Below are 22,620 nucleotides of genomic sequence, written 5' to 3'. Positions count from 1 at the left end.
CTTACTTTTATGTAAAAAAAAGCTGTGCATTTTGGCTGTTAGTTGTAGGGCCATTGCAGCATTGGTTAATTTGCAAGAAGGGTTTATGGGCCATTATGACGTAATCGAGATGTTGTATGTCTTATAATAAAGATCTTGACCATTATTGCAGTTTTAGTTCTGAACGTCATTATTTGCATTTCTACTTTGCCAGACTTAATAATTTTAATTTTTATATTTTGATTCTAACAGACATGTTAGGCTGATAGATAGGTAGGAGCTACAGTAAAAGGTCGGATGAATATCAAATAATAATATATGTTGTTCTTTTGTACAACATCTCCAATAAAGCAGTTGAACTAGGAGCAAGAAATTCAATTTTACCCTAGTCATTTAATGATATCTAAGTGGAATAATATTGCCCGTAATAAATAAAAGTTATATCTTATATATATGGTTCGTTTACGTTCTTGCGAATTTTAGAATAACATCCAAATTGCACCACCAGCCATACAACCTAAAATAACAGCTGTGATAATTGCCGCACCAGCACGGTCTTTACTAGTAATGGTTAAGTTATTTTCCAATACATCTGCACTTGAAGTGGTAGTGTTCAGACCGGCGCTTGCGTCACCAACAGAAGAACCACCGGTCGAAGCAGTGTACGGAGCTGGCCTATCGTGGATAAGTAAGTTCTGAATAACTTCCAAAGCTGACATTTGCTCACCTAAACCGTAATTACCGTCACATGTTTTATCCTGCCAGTTCAAACCACATGTATGACCATCAGTACCACCATCACAACTTAAAGCACATGCAGCTGCACTTGACTTGATGAGCGGATCAATAGTGGAAGCCGTGAATGGTGCTAAAACACTTGTAAAGCCCAACATACGGGAGAAAATACTTTTAAAAGATCTTTGATCATTGTTACAAGTATCGTAATCTTGACAGGCACTTTCATACATAATGCCATCGCTAAAGAAAATACTTTTCGCACCTTCTACGATATCTGTAACTCTACTCTCCCAGACAGATGAACCATTAGTTGCATTATAGGCATATGCAGCGCCACCTAGAAGAATACCATGATTGTATGACCAATCGATGGTAGTGATATCGGTACAGTTCTCCGAGATATCAGCACCATCATAGACATAAGCCGTACCATTAGCGACATTAATGAAACCTACATCGACTAACCAGTCGTAAACTGATTCCGCCACGTCTAAATAGGTATCATTACCAGTATATCTGCCCAATCTACTTGCTAATTGGAACAAGCAAACGTTAGAAATTGTACTTTTATAGTCATAACCAGAATTCCAGGTGAAAATTTGCCATCTGAGACCTCCTCCACAATTGGCAGAGTCCCATCTAGACCACATTTCATTGAAAATGGCTTGAGTCATGTAAAGCCAGCCAGGTGAACCATCAGTTGGGTCAGTGAAGTTTCTTTCGACAGCATCCATTATAGTTAGACCCCAGACACATTGATCATCGTTACCTTCGACCATAGTTTGATTTTCTGGCATAAAATCATAATCTGAACCTGTTTGAGCCAATATAGCATCATAAATAATTTCTTTAAAAGTGTCATTTTCACAAAGAAACCAATTCTCCAGCATACCACCAAACGCTTCACCAGCCTCCCACCAATAGTAGGGAGATTGGAACATTCCCACGGTACCACCGTACCTTATACCCTCATAATAATCGAGCATACCGTCTTGAATCAAGGCAGTAGCATCACAGATAGAAGTTTTCGAGCTTGTATCGAGATCTATAGCTTTTGCTACTGTCAATAAGAGTGGAAACAGTAACGTAATCATCATACTCTTTCACCACCTTTGGGTCTTATTTGACTGTTCAGTTCTGAAGATTTACTATTGACGTTACTATATATAGCGTATGCAAATCCAGCTTTTTTTTTTTCGAAGGTACAAGATTTTAGTGAAACTAAGCCTATATATATATATATGGTACACATAGTACACATGAAAATGGTGTTAAGAAAATACAAGTTTGAGATTATTGATTTAAAAATTTGAATATCTATATACTTAAGAAGAGACAAACATATCATTCATTTGAATTTGGCTGGTCGTCGTTGAGATTCCATTCTTTTGCAGTGAGACAGTACTTTTCAGGCGGCAATCTAATACCCCATGACCCCATCACCTGTGGCAAAGCCTTCTTATTACGTTCAGCGGCCAATTGTAACAATAATTCTTTTGGAGCTGTGGGCTTAAACTGGTACTGCGTTCTTGCAGATATAGCTAGCCGTATGTCTTCCACGGAGAGTTTATGATCTGTGGAATTGACATGATCGTTATAGACCATGGCATCTTTGAGAACACCCTTTGTGTATCTGTAAGCGAAATCCATCAATTGCAGCGGCACTTGATCTTCGTACTGGTGTATACCTTGGGAAGCTAATAGTAAATGCAAGAGACGCACATCTCTTGGAACGTCCTCCTGGGACAAAGTCCCGTTATTAGATACATTATTGCCCACACTCATTTTTATCACGACAACAGTCTAATTTTCAGAGTATTTTGACCTATCTATCCATTGAAATCTCTCTCTGTATTTTTCATCAAATTTATTTCCATTCCACCAGAAACGCTTTCGGAAATAAAATTTGGAATTTACAGAAGTCACGTGAACGTTTGTATCCTTCGTTACCCGGCTGTAGATAAAAGCCGGGTATCCGGAATCCCTCAACTCTTCGCTGCAAAATTCTCGAAAAGAAGAAACTCGCAGAACGTCACAGAAGCTTTTCTTTTTTCTTCTCAGGATAAATTCCATTATTATATAAAAAGAGAGTAGCATTCTCGACCTCTGTAAGAGCTTAGTTTCGACAACGTAAATTAAAAAGAAAACACTTATTGTTTTATTCGTAGATAAAAATGTCTGATTGGGATTCCACTACTGTTATTGGTCAGAAAGTTAGAGCTGGTGGTTCTGGTCCAAGAGCTAACGTTGCTAGAACTCAAGGTCAAATTAATGCTGCTAGAAGACAAGGTCTTGTCTTGTCCGTCGATAAGAAATACGGTACTACCAACATCAAGGGCGACACTGAAGGTCAAAGATTGACTAAGATTGATAGAGAAACTGATATTGTTAAGCCAAAAAAATTGGATGCTTCTGTAGGTAAGGCAATTGCAAGAGTTAGAACTGAAAAGAAATTGTCTCAAAAGGATTTGGCTACTAAGATCAATGAAAAACCCACTGTTATCAACGATTATGAATCCGGTAGAGCTATTCCAAACCAACAGATTTTAAACAAATTGGAAAGAGCTCTAGGTGTGAAATTAAGAGGTAAGAGTATCGGTGAACCATTAGGCGGTCCAAAGAAGAAGTAAATAAACACTGATTCCAAATGACTGCTCCGAAAAGAAGTGATTCATTCATAATGATTAAAAAGCACTCTTATAAAACAACAACATCATCTCATGATTAGATATTATTCATTTTATTCCCTAGTAGCATAATTTTTCTAATCGTTTTGTTTATAAAGTATATATACAGATATTAGTATACTAAATTCACATGTTTTAATGACTTTATCGAACTCTTAATTATTATTAACTATTCTTTTTGAGTGCAATATCAAACATGTTTAGAAAAAAAAAAAATAAATGAAAATAAAGCCATCAAAAGAAAAAAAATCTTCGACATCGAACTTCTCCAAAACTGAACCGTATCCATCAAGATAGTATGGCTAGTTTACCTTTCACTCCAGTCTATGAAGAATCTGAGGTCTTCTCTATCGCTAGCAAAGCTTTAAAATTATCTTCAGCCGATGATATTAATCCTATTTTAGATGATCTTTTAAAATTATCAAAAGTTAAGAAAATCGATTTATCTGGTAATACCATCGGTATCGAAGCTTCTAAAGCATTATCTGAATGTATTGCAAACAATTCAAGCATTATTGACAATCTAGAAGAAATTAATTTCGCTGATCTATACACTTCTCGTCTGGTCGATGAAGTCGTGGAATCTTTACAATTATTATTACCTACTTTTTTAAAATGTAAGAAATTAACTATTGTTAACTTATCTGATAATGCATTTGGTCTGAGAACTATCGACTCCTTAGAATCATACATCAGTAACGCCGTCTCATTAAGGCATCTTCTATTGAGTAACAATGGTATGGGTCCATTTGCTGGTGAACGTATTGGTAAAGCCTTATTCCAATTAGCTAAAAATAAGAAAGCCGCTAAAGCTGATTCCCTATTAGAAACTTTCATTTGTGGTCGTAATAGATTAGAAAATGGTTCCTCTTTATATTTGGCCATTGGTTTAAAGGCTCATGGTGATGATTTGAAAACTGTTAAACTATATCAAAATGGTATCAGACCTCGTGGTATCATGAACTTATTAAGTTATGGTTTCAAGTTCAATAAAAATTTGGAAATTTTGGATTTACAAGATAATACTTTCACTAAGAGTGCTTCCTTCATTCTAGCCCAATGCCTACCAATTTGGAAAGATACTTTGAAAGAATTGAATCTAAACGACTGTTTATTGAAAGGGACCGGCTGTGACGTTGTTTTCAAAGTCTTGAAAGACACTCAATTTGCCAATCTTGAAACTTTGAAAGTCGAATATAACGAATTAAAACAAGAAACCATCATCAATTATTTCTTACCTGCATTAGAAGAAAATAACTTACCAAAATTAAAAGAATTACAAATTAACGGTAACAGATTAGAAGAAGACTCAGACGCTTTAGATACTTTACAAGAAAAATTCGAGGATTTGGAAATTGATGACTTGGAAGAATTAGATTCTGAAGATGAAGAAGAAGAAGAAGAGGAAGAAGAAGAAGAAGACGAAAACGAAACCTTGCAAGTTGTCGATATTGAACCATTGGAAAAAGCACTATCTGAACTCTCTATTGATTCCTTGACGGATGCTTTAGCCAAGACTACAATCTAAGCATGGAAAAATTTTATCAAAGATACCATATATATATATTGTATAAAATTAATTATAATGATACATAATTGATATTAACCGTTCAACTTAATACTCCGCTCCTCTTTCTTCTGGAAATGTAGATATATTACAACTATTTAGAAAAAGTATATTATTTCTAGATATTAAATTAATGAATTGTTCTACTAGAGAGTTTTTAAATTTTGCAGAACAAAAAATAAAATGAAAAGTTTTTTATCATCCTGAGTTTTCTTCATCTGGTATGTCCAAATTATCAGTGTCCTCATCTTTCTTTACGATATCACTGTCTTCATCTTTCTTCAAAATCTCATCCCGATTAAATAAATGCTTTGATAATACCTTATTCATGGAAAACATCGTTACTTTATTACCAAATATAGGCCTCATTTTGTCATCACATAAAATCTCCCTTCGATCAGCTTCGTTTTGTAAATTATTACTTTTGATATAATCCCACACTAATTTAACAACCTGGGTCCTTGGTAACTCATCTTCACCAAGAAGTTCTTTCAATTGAGGGCTCAGTAACCATTTACGACTGGCCAGACTATTATTGGCAGTAGATTGTCCCGTTGTCGTCTTCCTCTTCTTCCTACGAACTTTCTCCTTAGTAGATGTGCTATTCCTTGTCTTTTTTTGTGCTTGTCTCTCCAGGTCCTGTAATCTCAACGCCAAATGTTCATCTTTTTTCATCATATCCCTTTTAGATATCAATATCAGCGGGTTCTCCTGCAAATCATTGAATCGTTCTATAATAAATTCATTCACTTCTTTCCTTTGTTCATCGAAACTAATCCCAAACAAATCCTGAACGGCCCTTCTAATCTTCTTGGGACTCACTTCATCGGGGTCACATGAAGTGATAATTGCATCAATCACTGGCCTATATTTACTCAAATCAACGGCCATATTCCTCTTTATTTTACGATAACCAACCTAATTAGGGCGACTATAATGTTTCTAATGTCCTGCACACGGCTATTGGTAACTGCGTTTCAATGCCTGTAGTTGTTGATTTATTTACCTTTTCAATTTCATATTTCCGAGGAGCGCATCTCAAATTCTAATGAATCTCTTGATGAAGACTAATTTAAATTTAATGTACATGAAGTAATCTACTATATAAATCTACGAGTACCTATAAACTTGCAGATCAGGACGCAGTATTATACTTAGAATATGAGAAAAGATTGCCTGGCAGAAGGAAAAAAGGATAAATGGCGAAAATATTACCCGTGGCTCATTTACCAGCTAAATTTTTCTTTTGCTGCCTTTCATTCTTCTTGATTAACTTCTTTCTTTCTTGCCTGTTCAAAGTTCTTGGGTCAACCAATTCATTTTCCGTTCCTTTGACCTTGTCGTCGACCTCTACTAACCACTGATCGTCTAACTTCTTATTAATGCCTTTGTAACCCCATTTTGGTGCCCATTCACCGCTGGCTTCATCATAAACCATCTTTCCTGACTTTTCTTTAGATTTGATACCCTTCTTAGCAGCAAATTTCTCCCATTTGGTTGGTGCCTTTGGCTTAGGTAGTGGTTTTTCTCTAGGTAATTCAGTAATTGGCTCTGGTAATCTCAATAATGTCATATTGGCACCTTGATCACTCGTACCGGAGGAATTTGTGGTGGATTTAATTGGTAATGAAAGTAATTGATTTATTAATAATTGCACATTGTCACGAGTGGCATTTCTGATATGTTCTTCACGTGCAGCATTCGAAGAATCAAAATCATTTCTATCAAGGACATTTGAATCGAAAACTGACAGGTTACCCAAATCGTATGATACTGGAATAGGCTTTTCGACTGTAACTGGTAAACTTTTATAATCCTTGGATGACATTTTAGGTTTCTATTCTTCTAGGACTGGTCAAAATATACTAACTATCTAACTATTAGGTCGTTTTCAAATTCGAAGCTCATCGCTTGAAATTTTTTTTCAAGCACGGAAGAAATGATTTTAGATATGCACGTGATCACAAAATATCAAGTCACATAATACGCAGTAAAACGAATTCAGTAACGATATTAATAGCTTTACTCAACTATATGCTCGATGATGAAATATATAACCGACTCCTGTTTTTTCCATCCACTTCATAGTTCGAATAACTTTCTTACTACTCTGCTTGCACCCGGCTCACCATCAAATTTCCAGTCTTTACGTACTAACCTTTTCATGTAATATCTGGATGAGGAATACGATTGCAGGATATCAAAATTGGGTGCCAAATCACCAGCGCATTTCTCTCTATTCGCCAAATCCCTCTCTAAAAACTTCTCACCGCCGCACATGGTCTTAAAGTATTGTAGCATGAATTTGCTGTAGTTGAGAATAACTAAACCAGTAATTTTGTTTATGAGCATAAGAAGTTTCGGTAGCTCAATAGTTAATTGATTTTGAAGCTCTTCATAATGTTTTCCAATTAAGTTTGTCTTTATATCATGTGCTTTTGCCTTTTTTTCCTTTAAATAGAGAATATAGTCTCTTTTTAGTGTTTTGAGATCTTTTAATTTAGTCCTTACGCTGTCACAATGTTTGATGATTGTGTTCAATGGTGCCATTACCCCTGTTTCTAAGTCAATTAATTTCAGAAATGTCATTTGTTCCTTCTGTTGATGAAGTTTATTGACATAGGAGGAAGAAACTGATAAAATCATACTCTTTGGATCACTAGTATCCTCAAACGGAGGTATGCCTTTTAATAGACCCTCCCACAACGTAGCATTTTTCAAGTTGACATCCAAAATTGCAAACAAATCATTCTTTTTCAACATACTTTCTAAGCTTATCAAATCCTTGTAGACCAACTTGAACTTAACAATTGTTTCTGGTAAAGTTAAATTGGCAATACTTTCCATTTCTAAAACAGAACTTGCCCCTAGAGAGCTATTAATTGATTCTTGGAAGTGTTCCTCCACATCGCTAGGATAATAGCTTGAAGAATGGTCAACAAATGACTTGGCGCTCTCATCATTCAAATGGTTAGTAACATCTAAATAATCTTTACCTTTTTGTATTTTTGGCACCTCTACTCCAGCATTATAACCTTGAATTATTTCACCAGGTGTCAGTGCAAAGTCGTATTCTTTATGACTATTATATTCTGACATTTCTTCCGTTAGAGTTTCTTTGAATTTCAAAAACTGCTCATACACGCTTTGAATCTTCTCCTTCAAATTATCAGAAATTGTGTCATCAGAAATGGCTAACATGGACTCTAATGCTTCTACCCAGTCTAATATCCTTGTAATAGGCAGCTCAAGAATACTTTCCAAGCTTTTGAACTCAGCAGCTTTTAAACAATGCTCCTGCCATTGTTGAAATAAACGACTATCTTCATTTTTAATGAACCTGAAAAGATCCATTTGTTTTTGATGGGAAACCGCATAGCTGAGGTATGTTGACTTCATTCTACTAAGGTGCTGTTGGAAAATATCACCCAACTCATATGATCTGAATATTATTTTTTGTAAGCTTGAACTACGCTTTATTTCTCTCCATGTTTCTTCATCAAATTCTTGTGTACCAACAATTCTCAGACAAAAACTCTCCAGAGAATTAATGAATATATCACTTATTGAAGAAATAGTGTCAATATTTCCAAAAAGAAGCAATTCCTCATGAGAGTCCAGCTTGAAAAATCTATTTTTATGTGTCACATTTTCATGCAATGCCCTTCTATAAACAGTATTAGCAAAAAACATCCATCTTGAATACTGTTTCTCACGATGATACAAGGTTTCTAACATAGAACAAAGCATACGCTTGCCATTATCTGTTTCTGTACTAATGCTAATCTGCCTTTTAAAATTGTTTAAATTCAGAGGTGAATTGATTTTTTTAGTTAGAGGTTGTCCTATATTCGTTAAATCTAAAGTTGCGGGTCTCTTGAATCCTTCACGACGGACTGAAGCGCTAGATTGAGAAAGCTTTTTATTGCCTTTCAAAAACCTTGGAAGTTTATTGTCATTGATATGGAAATAGTCATGCTCATAGTCCCTAATTGGTGTCATTTCAAAGCTAGCTCCACCATATATCTGTTCAAAAAATTTCGAAGTTTTGGACATGTTTGGTATGATCAGATTATCCTTCGGGAAGTTCTAGAAAATATAGCACACAACGACATATACCATTCATATCTAGATGAAATAACAAGTTTATAAATACTCAAACAGAATATACCATCATTTACTGGTGTCTATGGTATGTAATAGGTCTGATATCAAAATAGTTTCAAAATTGTTTTTTAGCCATGACAGACTACTTAAAGGTGTTTCATATATGAGGCATCGCTTCAAGACAAGGCAAGGAAAAAAAAACAACGAAATCGGTCAGCCGTTCATAAAACGTCACAGTTTTTCGACATTTTTGAACAGATGTCTATATGGTTACATGATTATATTCAAGTCCCCCTCTACCAATGAATTCTGTAATGACTTTGAAACGGTCCTTATGCCTACTATCATCTTCCAGAGCCATCTTCAATAATTCAGTCTTTGTTGCGACCTCTTTCTGGGCCTCCGATAATCTATTTGACGTTTCCAGTTCTACTATACATTTTGGACATTTGAATATTAACTCATTCTCTTCTGTTGAATATTCTTCATCCATGCAGTTCTGGTGGTAAATGTGACCACATTTGAAGTAAACCATTGGAAGATGCATCGGTAGTTTACACATAAAGCACGTCTGATTTTTCAACTGGATCTGTGTAGGATCTTGATTATGGATAATGTTGGATAGTTTCTCTTTCTTGGTATTCAATTCTGTTTCGTAAGATTCAACCAATTTTCGATTTTTCTCCATTTCTCTATTTTCTTCTTCAAAGTAATCTATCAATAATTCTTGAATAAAACCGAATGTAAGAACACTAGTTGAAGAGAGAATTTCGATGGCCTCTAAAATATCCATAGAACTATTATCCAAGGCCTTATCAAGAACTTCAGTTTTCAAAATCTTTTCTCCGCCAATTTTGCTCAAGACTTCTTCGCTAGAAACGAAGTATGTCAATGCTATCTCATATAATTTTGTATCCTTATCTCTATGCGATTTGAAAAAGCTTAAACAGCTCTGTGGTGACTCAGTTAATGTTAAAGATGTAAATGAGTCAAGCAAGTTTTCATCTGTTATATCTCCATTAAACTTTAAAAAGGATAAATCCTCATCATTATGCGCTCTGTCCTGAGAAACAAGTAAATTTGCTTTATTCATATGATTTATGAGCATAATCAAGGAGCTATCGATACTTATTTTCTCGCCCAATTTATTCACAGTTCTCCCCGTAGCGTCATCTGTATCAGAAACCAATGTACAATTTTCTTGCAAAATATTCTCAGCTCTCCTTCTCCAGTCTGCCTTACGTTCAGATACATCTTCGTTGGCTAGAGTTAAGTAAAGATCATAAAGAGTGGTTAAAATGACCTGCCTATCTTCTGAAAAACCTTCATATCTTTGGTAACTATCCAGGCATGCCTCTAGAAAAACTACAAATTGAAATGGTTTCCCTATGAAAGAATTAAAGACAATAGAAGGTTTTGGCGGATGATATGTAGGTTGGTAATCGAGGGTAGTTGAAGTATCAGCTGATACTTCCGTACCCATGGTCCTATGCATGTAACTCAGAAATGTATTATAACTATAAAAAATCTTTTTCAAATCACTCTTTTCCAGGTGCTCTGTGGCATCCCCAATTTTTGATTCATATCTTTTAGGAGTGTACTTACCAGTAAAAATATCAATCAAAAGGGCATTTGTGTCATTTGGCAATTTTTCCAATAATGTTTTAGAAAAGGTAACTAGAATCCTCAAAGTATCATCAATAGGTAGACTCTTAATATAGTTAAGTGCTGCAAATGGATCATTCAATGCATTTAAAATTATCTCTACAATTACTGCTGAATCTTTTGCAAAGCGCTTTGCCATTTGATATGCTAGTAAATTGAAACCTGTATTTTCCAATAAGGAGATAACCTGCTCAACATTGAAAATATGGTCATTCTTATAAAAATATTCTTCATTATCAATATCACTCTCAATGACTTCAGTACGATACTCTCCTGTGCGGCTAAAGTGATGAATAAAGTGCTCAATATCTCCCTCTGCTCTCAATTTAATTAGGACTACGAGTAACAATGTAATGTGGTCACCGCTTGCTATGCCCTTTTCCACTATGGACCACAAAAAATCTGCCAGATTTTTTAAGCTCTGATCATCCGACGTCTCTTCTATGCCAAATTTCGAAATGATTTCGCTGGTTTCCACAACATCCAAACATTGAATAAATTGCTTTGTAGCTTCCTCCTTATCTCCTTTCTTGTAAAGATAGTCCCCATATTTTTTATGTATATTCTGTATCTTTACATTGTCAACATTATTTTGCTTCGCAATTTCTAATGCAAAGGAGAATTGTTCCTTTTGTACAGCAATATCCAACCTTTCGACCAGAGGCTTTTTAACAATATTGTAAATTATTGTGTCTGAAGTAAGTAGGTAGATAATGTTATTTTGTTGGGATTCAAGCGACAATATGTCGATTATAGCGTGCGCGATGATAAAATTTGATGCAATGATCTTATTTGTTATATCTAAAATTAGCACTCTGCTTATAATTGATTTTAGATTATTGGCCTCTAAGAAAGTAGTTTGTGTGTTCTCTTCCAAGACTAGTAGTAAATGTACATCATCAATCGGATATAGCCGTTTAATGGACCCTATACCAAGTGGGAGTACAGTCTTTTCACCATTTTCCTTATAATATTCTATATTTCTTCCCACAGCACAAACAAATTCATTTGTGTACTGAGACCAGCATCCACCATTTAAACTAGTTCCGGAGTTCGCATTAAGTACCATATCAGGTCGCCCTTTATTTCGTCCTGTAGTATTGAATAGCATAATTTTACTTGTAGTGGCAGCGAAACAAACCGTAGTGTCATGGTTTAGCGCTAAGAAAGTAATTGGTTCTTTGCCATTATCCTCATATATAAATCTTTGTCGTGAGCCTCTATCTCTGGCTAGATCTCCTCTTACCAACACTATTTTACCATTTGCATATCCAACCACTATGCAACTTAGATCAGGTGAAATAGAAACCCCCGTTATTGGGTATGTGTTATTACCATTCTTCAATTCAACTGAAGCATGATACGATCGATCATCAGCCGGTAAGCGATCTAATTTATATATTCTCAGCAAAGTAGGTTGTCCAATACATTCACCTATACTTACGAGGTATACATTACTTATTATCTTCAAATATGTGATTTGAAAACCATCCTGGAAAGCTTGAAATTGATGTTCAACTTTGGATTCGAGTAAGTTTACGATTTTAATCACTGTCGATCTGACGGCTATGACCAACGTTGTCTTGTCCACTAAAGTCGCAGCACTTAAAGTTGGATCAGAATACAAAGGGGTCGCACTATCTGTTAGTGGGTCTTTGATGGGAATATTATCAAAAAATTGAAATTGCCTCCATGCATCGATTGACATAGTTAACTTTGACAACAATGTCTAGATTGAGTCAAATAATATATCTGCAATGAGTGTACCAATACGTATTATGCCTTAAACGTTTTTCCGTCAGATATACCTTCAGAAAGATCCTATATCCATATGTATGGGTGTATACAGATCGAAATCAACAAGAGTAAATATACTAATCACCGAGTAATAATAAGAAGTGTTTTGGGCCAAAACAGACTGACTAAGTTCTCTTCTTCGTAGAATCTTTTCTTAATTTATTGTTTTATAATATTTAAATACAAAATACACTTTATAGATGCGTGGAATTATTTCGACAAAAAATATACACCGAATGAGCAAAAAGAATTGGACATCATTTCAATTTGCTTAGTATCTTCTTTGTGGTCTTTGGTTTTGAGATCTGTCTTGAATGTAAGTACCTGGAACAATGTGTTCTGGTAAGTGTAAGTAGTCTCTTAAATATTCAACACCTTCTTCAGTTAAAGTGTAGTAGTAGTATTGCCATGAGAATTGAGTCTTGACGTAACCCTTGGAAGTTAAGGATTGTAAAGCCTTGATAACATATAAGTTTCTGGTATCAATTTCTTCGTGTCTTGGTTGGTTGAAATCCTTCTTGGCGACAACAACACCTTCTATTTAAATAAAATCAGATCGAATAATTATGTTAGTAATTCAGTTCTTCATTAACTGTGTGGGGGGGGTTCTAGAACGTAAAAACTGAAATCATGTTAGAAAAATCACGAGTAAAACTATCACTAGTACGCAAAGCTAATATGTTTTCTGCCAAATATTTGACCGAATTCTACCTCTTTTCTTCACATCTCTCTTTACAAAAACAATTGGGTAAATTATAGCCTCCTCTCCTATTGAGTTCTGCAGCACAAATGAACTATTCCAGCCATTTCAGATTATCTCTTCTATCCTATTTTCAGTCCGAACTTTTCAATCTTAACATACCTTGAAATAAGTATTTGTGGATCTTAGATCTTTCTTCTTTTGGAATTAACATTGTGACACTCTATTCTATACTGTACTTGCAAAACTAGTATTTAATATGAAATTCACTACATATCTAAAATATCAGGCCCTCTTTCTTTACAATCGCTCCGGTACTTCACGCTTGGAAATTGAAAATTTCCAGTGATTCAATTTGCGTCGGCTCATCTTACACGAACAGTTTGCCCAAAAAATATTGCAGTCCAAAAAAAAAAAACAACCCAAAAAACAGGATTTTCGTTGCAGAAAAAAAAACGAAAAAAAAAATTAGTGAAAAATCCATCCAAAACCCAGAGCCAGTAAAATGTGTGGATGTAGGAACAGTCAAACAAAAACCTATAGAACAAATGCGTATGAAATGATCTGAAAATTTTTTTTTCAAGCTCTTGGATATGAAAAATTAGAGATGAGATGAGCAAGAGATGTTAGATGATCTCCTAAAATACGAGCAGTTTGACAAGATCAATATAGTGTTTTGTATCCTCTGACCGATAGTTCGAATCTAAGATATATTTTGCGTTTGAAGCAGTCTGATAAACTACTAAAGAACCCAGAGGATCTGAATACTATTACGGATTTTATAATGGTTGGTCCTGCAAAAAGAAAGAGAGATGAGGAATTTCCTCTCTCAAGACAAGATTCCACACAACAACCTACTGCCTCTTCGTTGGTGAGAAATACTGAAGAGGTATCATTTCCAAGAGGTGGTGCTTCTATTTTAACCCCTCTGGAATTAAAACAAGTCGCAAATGAAGCTGCAGGTGATGTTCTATTCAATAAAAATGAAGATAATGCCGAATCAAAGAGACCACAAAAGAAGCCAAAACAAGTCAAGAAGTCATCTAAGAAGGACAAAAAATCAAATTCTGAAAGTGCTGAAGATGATGCTGAAGATGAAGAGACCTTATCGGTTATTCAACATTTAAATTTCAAAACTTTGAAAGTTGGCTCCTCACTACTAGGCCAAGTCTCCAAAATAACAAGAGGCGATATTTGCATCACTTGTAGTGACGGTATTTCTGGTTATGTCAACCTAACTCGTATTTCAGACCAATTTACAACAATTTTGGAAGATTTGGACGACGATATGGAATCTGATGATGAAACTAAAAATGATGAAGAATACGATCTTTCAGATGATGAAGAAGGAAAGGAACGAAAGGCTGCAGAGCTTCCAGATTTGAACGATTACTTCAAACTTGGTCAATGGTTAAGATGTTCTATTGTTTCTAACAGTACCTTAGAACCAAAATCTAAGCAAAATAATAAAAGAAGAATAGAATTTACCATCGAACCCACTTTAGTTAATGCGATGTCGGAAGAAGATTTACAAAAATTTATGCCATTACAATGTGCTGTTAAAAGTATTGAAGACCATGGTGCCATCTTGGATATTGGTATTGATGGTATGACAGGTTTCATCACAAAGAAAGATGTTCCAAATTTTGATAAATTGTTGGTAGGTTCTGTATTCCTAGGAAATGTTTACAAAAAAACCGAAAGATCGGTCAATGTCAACCTAGATTTCGCTAACAAGAAAAATATTATCTCACAAATATCATCCGTAGATGCCATTGTTCCAGGTCAACTTGTCGACTTGTTATGTCAACAAGTCTCTCAATATGGTATTTCTGGTAAGGTATTTGGTTTAGTTCCAGGTTTTATTGGATCTTCTCATTTACTTAAATTCAAAGAAGAAGAATTAAAACATAGCTTTGCCATCGGTTCAAATGTACGAGCCAGAATACTTGCTTCATTGATAGATGGGAATGGTGACAAAACCCTCATTTTATCTACCTTACCACATATTCAATCATTAGAAACAGATCTAAAAGAGATCAGTGCTCTAGATGCATTCCCAATAGGTTATATATTCGAAAACTCCATTGTTAAGGGACGTGATTCCGATTACTTATATTTAGCATTAGACGAAGACCGTCTAGGTAAAGTCCATCGTTCTAAAATCGGCAAATTAGAATCTATTGACAACTTGAGAGCAAGAGTGTTAGGTTACAATTCCGTTGATAAAATCTATGAGTTGGCAGTCGACCCAAACGTTTTGAAGATGCAATACATCAGAACTAAAGACATACCTGCTGGCGAATTATTAGCTGCTTGCGAAATTGAAACTGTTTCAAGTAGCGGAATTCAGTTGAAAATTCTAAACGGCCAATTTACTGCTTCTGTACCACCGTTACATATTTCTGACACAAGATTAGTCTATCCTGAAAGAAAGTTCAAAATTGGTTCTAAAGTAAAGGGTAGAGTTTTAACTGTTGACCAAAGAGGTCGTGTTTTCATGACTTTGAAAAAATCTCTTGTTAATATTGATACCGAAGAGACTCCAATTGTATCCTCATTTGCTCTTGCTCAGGAGGTCAAGAACAACAATAAAAAAACTGTGGCGACAGTCCAATCATTCAGACCAAGTGGTTGTGTCGTCTCATTCTTTGGTGGCATTAGAGGTTTCTTACCGAATGCAGAAATCTCTGAAGTGTTCGTAAAGAGACCAGAGGAACATTTAAGATTGGGCCAAACTGTTTCTGTAAAGCTTTTACAAGTTGATGAAGAAAAAGCTAGAATACTTACAAGTTGTAAAATTTCATCCGAACAAAGCCAAGAACAAAAGGATGTTATTACAAACCTAGTTCCTGGAAAAACTTTTATCGATGTGGTTGCTGTTGAAAAGACGAAAGACTCTATTATCGTTGAAATGAGTAAGACCGGCCTACGCGGTGTTATTTATGTTGGTCACCTATCTGATTCCAGAATTGAACAAAACAGGGCTGCTTTGAAAAAAATTACTATTGGCGCTGAATTCAATGGTTTAGTAATTGATAAAGATGTCAGAACTCAAGTTTTCAACTTAACTCTAAAGAAATCTTTAATCAAAGCTGCCAAGAACAATACTTTACCTACTCAATATAGCGAAATTAAGTCTGTTTCTAAAGCCGAGGCATTACCTGGGTACGTCAAGTCAATTTCTAATAACGGTGTCTTTGTTGCTTTCAATGGTAAATTTGTTGGTTTAGTTTTACCAAGTTATGCCGTCGACAGTAGAGATATTGACATTTCAAAGATATTTTATGTCAACCAGTCTGTCACTGCCTACTTACTGAGAACTGATGACAAAAATGAAAGATTCTTGTTAACTTTGAAAGCTCAAAAAGAAGAAACTGCCAAGAAGACCACCAGCTCTGAAATAGTCAACCCAATCGATCCAGCTATTCAAAGTTTAAATGATCTTACCACTGGCAAAGTAGTTTCCGCTAAAATCAAGAGCGTCAAGAAAAATCAATTAAACATCGTAATTGCCGATAACATTCACGGTAGGGTTGATGTTGCTGAAATCTTCGACGATTTGAAGGATATTAAGGACAGAAAACAGCCTTTATCTGCTTTTAAGAAGGATCAAACCGTTAAAGTCAAAATTATTGGTTATCATAACATCAAAAGTCATAAATTTCTACCAATAACTCATCAAGTTTCTAAAGGATCGGTATTAGAATTATCCATGAAGCCATCTCTATTAAATTCAGAAGATACTTTCTCGAAGACGATCAAAGAAATCAATGTTGGCGAAGAGCTTGTTGGCTACGTTAATAATTTTGCTTCTAACAACTTGTGGCTAACTATTTCTCCTGTTTTAAAGGCAAGGCTTTCTGTTTTTGACTTGGCTGGAGACAACACAGAGTTATCTGAAAATGTCGAAGACAGCTTCCCTCTAGGTTCTGCTATTCCTGTCAAAGTTACCTCGATTGATAGTGAACATGGTTTTATTACAGTGGCAAACAAATATCATACCATGAAGGATATCAATAGCATCAAAGTAGGTGAGTCATTACCCGCTCGTATTGCTAAGATTTTTGAAAAGTATATCTTACTAGACTTAGGTAATAAGTTAACTGGTATGGCTTTTGCTACTGATGCCTTAGATGACTTTTCAGTAACATTGCAAGATGCGTTCCACGATAAGGTGAACCAGATTGTCATGGCAACTATCGTCTCCCTTGATGTGGACTCTAAGAAAGTCAACTTATCTTTACGTACTAAGGATGCAAAGACCCCAACAATTACTTCTCACGATGATCTGAAGAAAGGTGATATAGTGCATGCCTTGGTTAAATCCGTCAGTGATAAGGGTATCTTCTTACATTTAAGCAGAACTTTGGAAGCTTTTGTTCCTGTAACCATGTTATCTGACTCTTACTTAAAGGAATGGAAGAAATTCTACAAGTCAATGCAACATGTTGTGGGTAAGGTTGTGAAGTGTGATGAAGATGCACGTATCCTAATAACTTTAAGAGAATCTGAAGTCAACGGTGAATTAAAAGTTCTGAAAAATTACGATGACATAGAAGTTGGGGACGTTGTCAGCGGTTCAGTTAAAAATGTCACTGATTTTGGTGTCTTCGTTAAGTTAGATAACACTGTTAACGTTTCTGGTCTGGCCCACATTTCTGAAATTGCTGACAAAAAACCAGAAGATATTTCTGCGTTATTCGGCCCAGGTGATAGAGTTAAAACCATTGTTTTAAAGACCAATCCAGAAAAGAAGCAATTATCTTTAAGTTTGAAGGCATCTCGTTTCACAACGGCCCAAGTTGAGAACGAAGAGGAACACAGTGATGACGAAATGCATGAACAAATCGAATTCGACAACGCTAACGAAGAATCTGAGGACGAAGAACAAGAGGACGAAAGCGAAAAGGCCAAACCACAAACCACCAACAATGGTTTGAGTTTAAGCACAGGTTTCGATTGGACTGCATCTATTTTGGACCAAGCCCAAGAATCTGAAGCCTCTGAAGATAGCCAAGATGAAGACTTCACCGAAACGAAGAAACATAAGAATAGAAAGAAGAGAGCAAGAATTACTGAAGATAAAACAATTGATATCAACACCAGAGCACCAGAATCTGTATCAGATTTCGAACGTATGATCATGGGTAACCCTAACTCTTCCATTGTTTGGATGAACTACATGGCCTTCCAACTTCAGTTAAGTGAAGTTGAGAAGGCCCGTGAGATTGCTGAGCGTGCTTTAAAAACTATCAATTTCAGAGATGAAGCGGAAAAGCTAAATATTTGGATTGCCATGCTGAATTTGGAAAATACTTTTGGTACTTCTGACACACTTGAAGATGTTTTTAAGAGAGCTTGCCAATACATGGACTCTTTCACTATTCACAACAAACTTTTGACTATTTACCAAATTAGTGAGAAATACAATCAAACTTCTGAACTGTACAAATCAGCTGCTAAGAAGTTTGGTAGTGAAAAAGTCTCTATCTGGATATCATGGGGTGATTTCTTAATCACACAAAAGCAAGAAGAAGAAGCTCGCTCCATTTTATCTAAAGCTTTGAAGGTTTTACCTAAGCGTGACCATATCGAATTAGTCAGGAAGTTTGCTCAATTAGAATTTACAAAGGGTGATGCTGAAAGAGGTCGTTCTCTTTTCGAAGGTCTCATAGCGGATGCACCAAAAAGAATTGATTTATGGAATGTCTACATTGACCAAGAAATCAAGTTGAAAGAAAAGAAGAAGGTTGAAGAATTATTAGAACGTGTTATTTTGAAAAAGATTACAAAGAAACAGGCCAAATTCTTTTTCAACAAATGGCTACAATTTGAGGAAGCCCAGGGTGATAGTAAGGCTATTGAATATGTTAAGGCAAAGGCAACTGAATATGTCGAAAAATCAAAGGCAGTTGAAGCTGCTACCTGAATTTGAAAATTCATTACTCCAACCAATTTTGTATATTATACTGTAAAATACGGCTAATAAAGGCTATTTATATAGAAACGAAAATCATATACATGTGTATATTTATCAATTAAAAGACGTCAAAAATTTAGAACAAAAACATTAAATCGTTTGAACGTAGTGACTACTGTCATTATTATATCTTATATGCATCTATTTACATGACACTTTCCTCTTGGCGATAGTCGAAGAAATCTAAGTAGATATCTGGTTTAAAGGGCCAATTAGAAAAGATACTAGTTAAATATTTAAACTCTTCCGCTGTAAAGGTAATAGGATGACGTTTCATGAACGCTTCATTTGCTATCTTTCCTCTAAAGTAATCTCTAGCACCATGACCAAGTGATTCAACAGCATCATTGAATGGCGTCTTTTTCAAAATCATCAAATGCTTCGTGACGTAGTCCCATTCGTCACATGCTATATTATGTTCTAATGGGTCAATTTCCATCAGAGCAATAGATGCACCGCTTTCAGGAACAATATCATGCTCTTCTAGAACGACAGGGGATGATTTTTCCAAGGTGTCTTTATCAAATTGTTTGAAGTCCTGAACGTTTGACAACGCAATCAGATTAGAAATAGAATATGCCTCACAAACAACTGAACATTTTGCACGCAGCTTTGTGGAAGGTTTAGCAAGTAACTTAGCAGCAGTAGAAGTAGGCATCCAAACCAACATTTTCACTCTTCCATACTTTTGAATCCAATTACCAACACCTAGACAATTGAACCACTGCATCAGCAAACCTTCATGTTTCTTTTCAGTAACATTGGCCATGACAAAAAACTTGTCATGGATATAATTTCGATTTTGAGTAGCCGGCACGAACTGCTCAGTTTCTTCCATAATCTTTATGTAAGATTTCCAGTCATAGGGATCTAATTCAGAAAGTTGAAATGCTGAATTGTCCTCTTTCAGAGTAGATCTAATGTGCTCTACGAACGACGGCCTTGATTCCATGAGAACATGTTGTTGTGGATTGTATCTCTTGTTAAATACTATTGACTGGGTCAAAGGGCCAGGGTATAAATCTAAAACTTTCAGTCTTTTGCAATCACCATATGTTTTTTTCAAATCCAGTCTATCAAAGATCTTATCATAAATTTTTGGATTGACTAGATATCTAGAGTGATAAAAATACTTTATCCTGGGAAAACCTGCAATGGTGGAGGGCTTCAATGACATATAGAACCACTACTATCAGCTCTACGTCTTAAATCTAAATTAAAGATGAGCCTTGATGTCTCTTTTTGCAAATACTGTACTTTCTTACCCTGCCGTTAATTCTGAAATTTGATCCTCATATATTGAAAATTGGAGCTTCTTATGGAATTGATGGAGGAAACATACAGTGAAGCATAGTGGGGTTGCTCATAACAAATGGCTATATTGAAGATAAAGAAACCAAGAGGGAGTGGAGAGTCCACTCCAGATGAACCCAAGACTAAGAAGATTCGTATCAGAGCGAAAAGAGAAGATGGAGGGGTACTTCCGAAGCCAAGACTGAAGATAAATTTGAAAGAAAAGGAACACGAGAGTAACAAAGATAAATCACTGAAAGTTAAATTGAATCTGAAGAAGAATGATGAGGAAAATGTACCGAAAACACCTAGACTTAGGTTAAAACCAATTAGAGTGCCGGGCGAAGGCTATGACTCCGAAGCATCGGATGTGGAAGACGACCCATTAATTGAAAACGGTATAATATTACGAGTATTACCGGACATTCAGGTAGAATTTATCAAAAACTCTATTGAATCCGGTGATTACTCTGGAATTCATATAAAATGGAAGGGTGAACGCCATGCTATTGTCCATATTAACGATATAATGTATGGCGCCATCTTGGTTGATTTACCGACAATCATTGAAGTAAATAAGAGCGTGGATAGGAAAAATTTACTAAAAACATTTGATGTTAGTCAAATGCTACTCTGTATTCAGGCAATTAATGACGAAGATAGCGTTTTTACCCTCAACCCACCAGATACAGAAGATGCCATATCAAGGCATTATGACATGATTTCGGATGAGATAGAAAAGAATAAAGAGATGATTTTAAAAAGCCATCTTGGAGGTCACTTAAGCGAGCAAGAATTAAAATACTTACAAGAAATATCATCCAAAGCTTATGACTATAAACATGGTATTACGCCGCCACTGTTTAATGTCAGAAATAGAAGATTCAGAAGAAAAATGAGTCCTACAGAATTTGATTACGTTGAAAAGGTAGTTGAAAATCTTCTATTAAATGATACCCAGTCGGAACAAGTCAGCTATGAATTGGTGGATGAAGATCAAATTATGGCTAAACCATCCTCGGTTAATTTATCCTCACAAATGGATGAAACAGAGTTTATTGGATCGCCAGGAGAGGCTGAAGAAGAGGAAGAAGAGGAAGAGTTGGATCTAGAGGAGGCCTTTGAGAGCGAGGATGAACAAACTATGGGACCTCACGCCCTAGAAGGCGGCATTAACGACGGAGAAGAACAAGTAGTAGAGGGACAGGATGAAGACGAGGAGGAAGAGGAAGAGGAAGAAGAAGATGAGGAGGAAGAAGAAGAAGAAGAAGAGGAAGAAGAAGTAGAAAGTGGTTCGAAGGATGCCGATAGACAACACATGGAACTTTTAGCGGACGAATTAAACGAATTAGAAAGTACCTTAGTACATACCAAGCAAAAGGTTGAGAAGGCTACTAATCCTCTATTGAAATCAAGATTTGTTGAGAACATTATGAAATTAGAGAAAGAAGCTGAACTAAAGAGAAAACAATTAAAAGCAAGGGAAGAACTCCTAAATAAGACCGAAATTTCAGGCATAAATGACGCAACGAGTAAAGAACAAATAATGGAGATGCAAGACGGTAATGAAGAAGAAGAAGAGGAAGAAGAAGAAGAAGAAGAGGAAGAAGAAGAGGAAGATGATGATGAAGAAGAAGAAGAGGAGGAGGACAATGATGAGGAACAATTTTCTGCCGGAGCAAATGCCGCCCAAGTGGCAGATAACGAAGAGCAAGGACTGGATCAGGAGGATCTGGACATGATGATGCTTTTCGGTGCAGAGGCAGACGACTAAGTGGCATTTATATACGCATATTAAGATTTATTATTCAATATAGTTTCATCTATTGAGAGGGATCGTACAGAGCGATTGTTTTTAATAATTTCGCGTTGACGATAAATTTTGGAATGTGGGAATGAATTAAAGAAGCCATCTTTAGATGGACTCTTATTTATAAACAAAGGTTGGAAGGTTGCATACAGCTGTTATTATTAGAATCTTTAAACGGAAAATAAATTTAATAGCTTTTGCTCACTAGAAGTTATTGACTTATTCTAGGACTGCCCTAATTTTTTTATATAGAGCCAAATTTTGAAGTTCAGCTATCCAGTGTTTGAAATATAA

At 35.6% G+C, this 22,620-nt stretch overlaps 12 protein-coding genes across 12 annotated transcripts; 4 read left to right on the top strand and 8 right to left on the bottom strand.

The window, feature by feature from the left end:
* Window positions 1-458: 458 nt before the first annotated feature.
* Window positions 459-1,814, bottom strand: DFG5 (putative mannan endo-1,6-alpha-mannosidase; the record flags this gene model as incomplete). Its single annotated transcript, XM_003955732.1, has 1 exon — window positions 459-1,814. One exon carries the CDS (start codon window positions 1,812-1,814, stop codon window positions 459-461), a length of 1,356 nt encoding a protein of 451 aa, XP_003955781.1.
* Window positions 1,815-2,061: 247 nt separating this feature from the next.
* On the bottom strand, window positions 2,062-2,502 carry TAF9 (chromatin modification protein; the record flags this gene model as incomplete). Its single annotated transcript, XM_003955731.1, has 1 exon — window positions 2,062-2,502. The coding sequence occupies one exon, from the start codon at window positions 2,500-2,502 to the stop codon at window positions 2,062-2,064; it is 441 nt and encodes a 146-aa protein (XP_003955780.1).
* A 389-nt stretch (window positions 2,503-2,891) lies between these two features.
* On the top strand, window positions 2,892-3,347 carry KAFR0B03470 (EDF1/MBF1 family transcription factor; the record flags this gene model as incomplete). The annotated part of the gene is made up of 1 exon (XM_003955730.1): window positions 2,892-3,347. One exon carries the CDS (start codon window positions 2,892-2,894, stop codon window positions 3,345-3,347), a length of 456 nt encoding a protein of 151 aa, XP_003955779.1.
* Window positions 3,348-3,702: 355 nt separating this feature from the next.
* Window positions 3,703-4,932, top strand: RNA1 (GTPase-activating protein RNA1; the record flags this gene model as incomplete). Its single annotated transcript, XM_003955729.1, has 1 exon — window positions 3,703-4,932. The coding sequence occupies one exon, from the start codon at window positions 3,703-3,705 to the stop codon at window positions 4,930-4,932; it is 1,230 nt and encodes a 409-aa protein (XP_003955778.1).
* Window positions 4,933-5,169: 237 nt separating this feature from the next.
* On the bottom strand, window positions 5,170-5,862 carry TRI1 (Tri1p; the record flags this gene model as incomplete). The annotated part of the gene is made up of 1 exon (XM_003955728.1): window positions 5,170-5,862. The coding sequence occupies one exon, from the start codon at window positions 5,860-5,862 to the stop codon at window positions 5,170-5,172; it is 693 nt and encodes a 230-aa protein (XP_003955777.1).
* Window positions 5,863-6,193: 331 nt separating this feature from the next.
* On the bottom strand, window positions 6,194-6,799 carry RRS1 (ribosome biogenesis protein RRS1; the record flags this gene model as incomplete). The annotated part of the gene is made up of 1 exon (XM_003955727.1): window positions 6,194-6,799. One exon carries the CDS (start codon window positions 6,797-6,799, stop codon window positions 6,194-6,196), a length of 606 nt encoding a protein of 201 aa, XP_003955776.1.
* Window positions 6,800-7,053: 254 nt separating this feature from the next.
* FUS2 (Fus2p) lies at window positions 7,054-9,027 on the bottom strand (the record flags this gene model as incomplete). Its single annotated transcript, XM_003955726.1, has 1 exon — window positions 7,054-9,027. One exon carries the CDS (start codon window positions 9,025-9,027, stop codon window positions 7,054-7,056), a length of 1,974 nt encoding a protein of 657 aa, XP_003955775.1.
* Window positions 9,028-9,340: 313 nt separating this feature from the next.
* On the bottom strand, window positions 9,341-12,451 carry PEP5 (tethering complex subunit PEP5; the record flags this gene model as incomplete). The annotated part of the gene is made up of 1 exon (XM_003955725.1): window positions 9,341-12,451. One exon carries the CDS (start codon window positions 12,449-12,451, stop codon window positions 9,341-9,343), a length of 3,111 nt encoding a protein of 1,036 aa, XP_003955774.1.
* Window positions 12,452-12,811: 360 nt separating this feature from the next.
* Window positions 12,812-13,454, bottom strand: RPS10B (40S ribosomal protein eS10; the record flags this gene model as incomplete). Its single annotated transcript, XM_003955724.1, has 2 exons — window positions 12,812-13,077; window positions 13,403-13,454. The coding sequence occupies 2 exons, from the start codon at window positions 13,452-13,454 to the stop codon at window positions 12,812-12,814; spliced, it is 318 nt and encodes a 105-aa protein (XP_003955773.1).
* A 570-nt stretch (window positions 13,455-14,024) lies between these two features.
* On the top strand, window positions 14,025-19,172 carry RRP5 (Rrp5p; the record flags this gene model as incomplete). The annotated part of the gene is made up of 1 exon (XM_003955723.1): window positions 14,025-19,172. One exon carries the CDS (start codon window positions 14,025-14,027, stop codon window positions 19,170-19,172), a length of 5,148 nt encoding a protein of 1,715 aa, XP_003955772.1.
* Window positions 19,173-19,368: 196 nt separating this feature from the next.
* On the bottom strand, window positions 19,369-20,400 carry MTF1 (RNA polymerase specificity factor; the record flags this gene model as incomplete). The annotated part of the gene is made up of 1 exon (XM_003955722.1): window positions 19,369-20,400. One exon carries the CDS (start codon window positions 20,398-20,400, stop codon window positions 19,369-19,371), a length of 1,032 nt encoding a protein of 343 aa, XP_003955771.1.
* A 195-nt stretch (window positions 20,401-20,595) lies between these two features.
* Window positions 20,596-22,290, top strand: TAF7 (TATA-binding protein-associated factor TAF7; the record flags this gene model as incomplete). The annotated part of the gene is made up of 1 exon (XM_003955721.1): window positions 20,596-22,290. The coding sequence occupies one exon, from the start codon at window positions 20,596-20,598 to the stop codon at window positions 22,288-22,290; it is 1,695 nt and encodes a 564-aa protein (XP_003955770.1).
* Window positions 22,291-22,620: the final 330 nt, after the last annotated feature.

The sequence above is a fragment of the Kazachstania africana genome, chromosome 2, assembly GCF_000304475.1.
Source record: "Kazachstania africana CBS 2517 chromosome 2, complete genome".
Lineage (NCBI taxonomy): Eukaryota > Fungi > Ascomycota > Saccharomycetes > Saccharomycetales > Saccharomycetaceae > Kazachstania > Kazachstania africana.
This window is presented reverse-complemented; position numbering and strand designations above follow the sequence as displayed.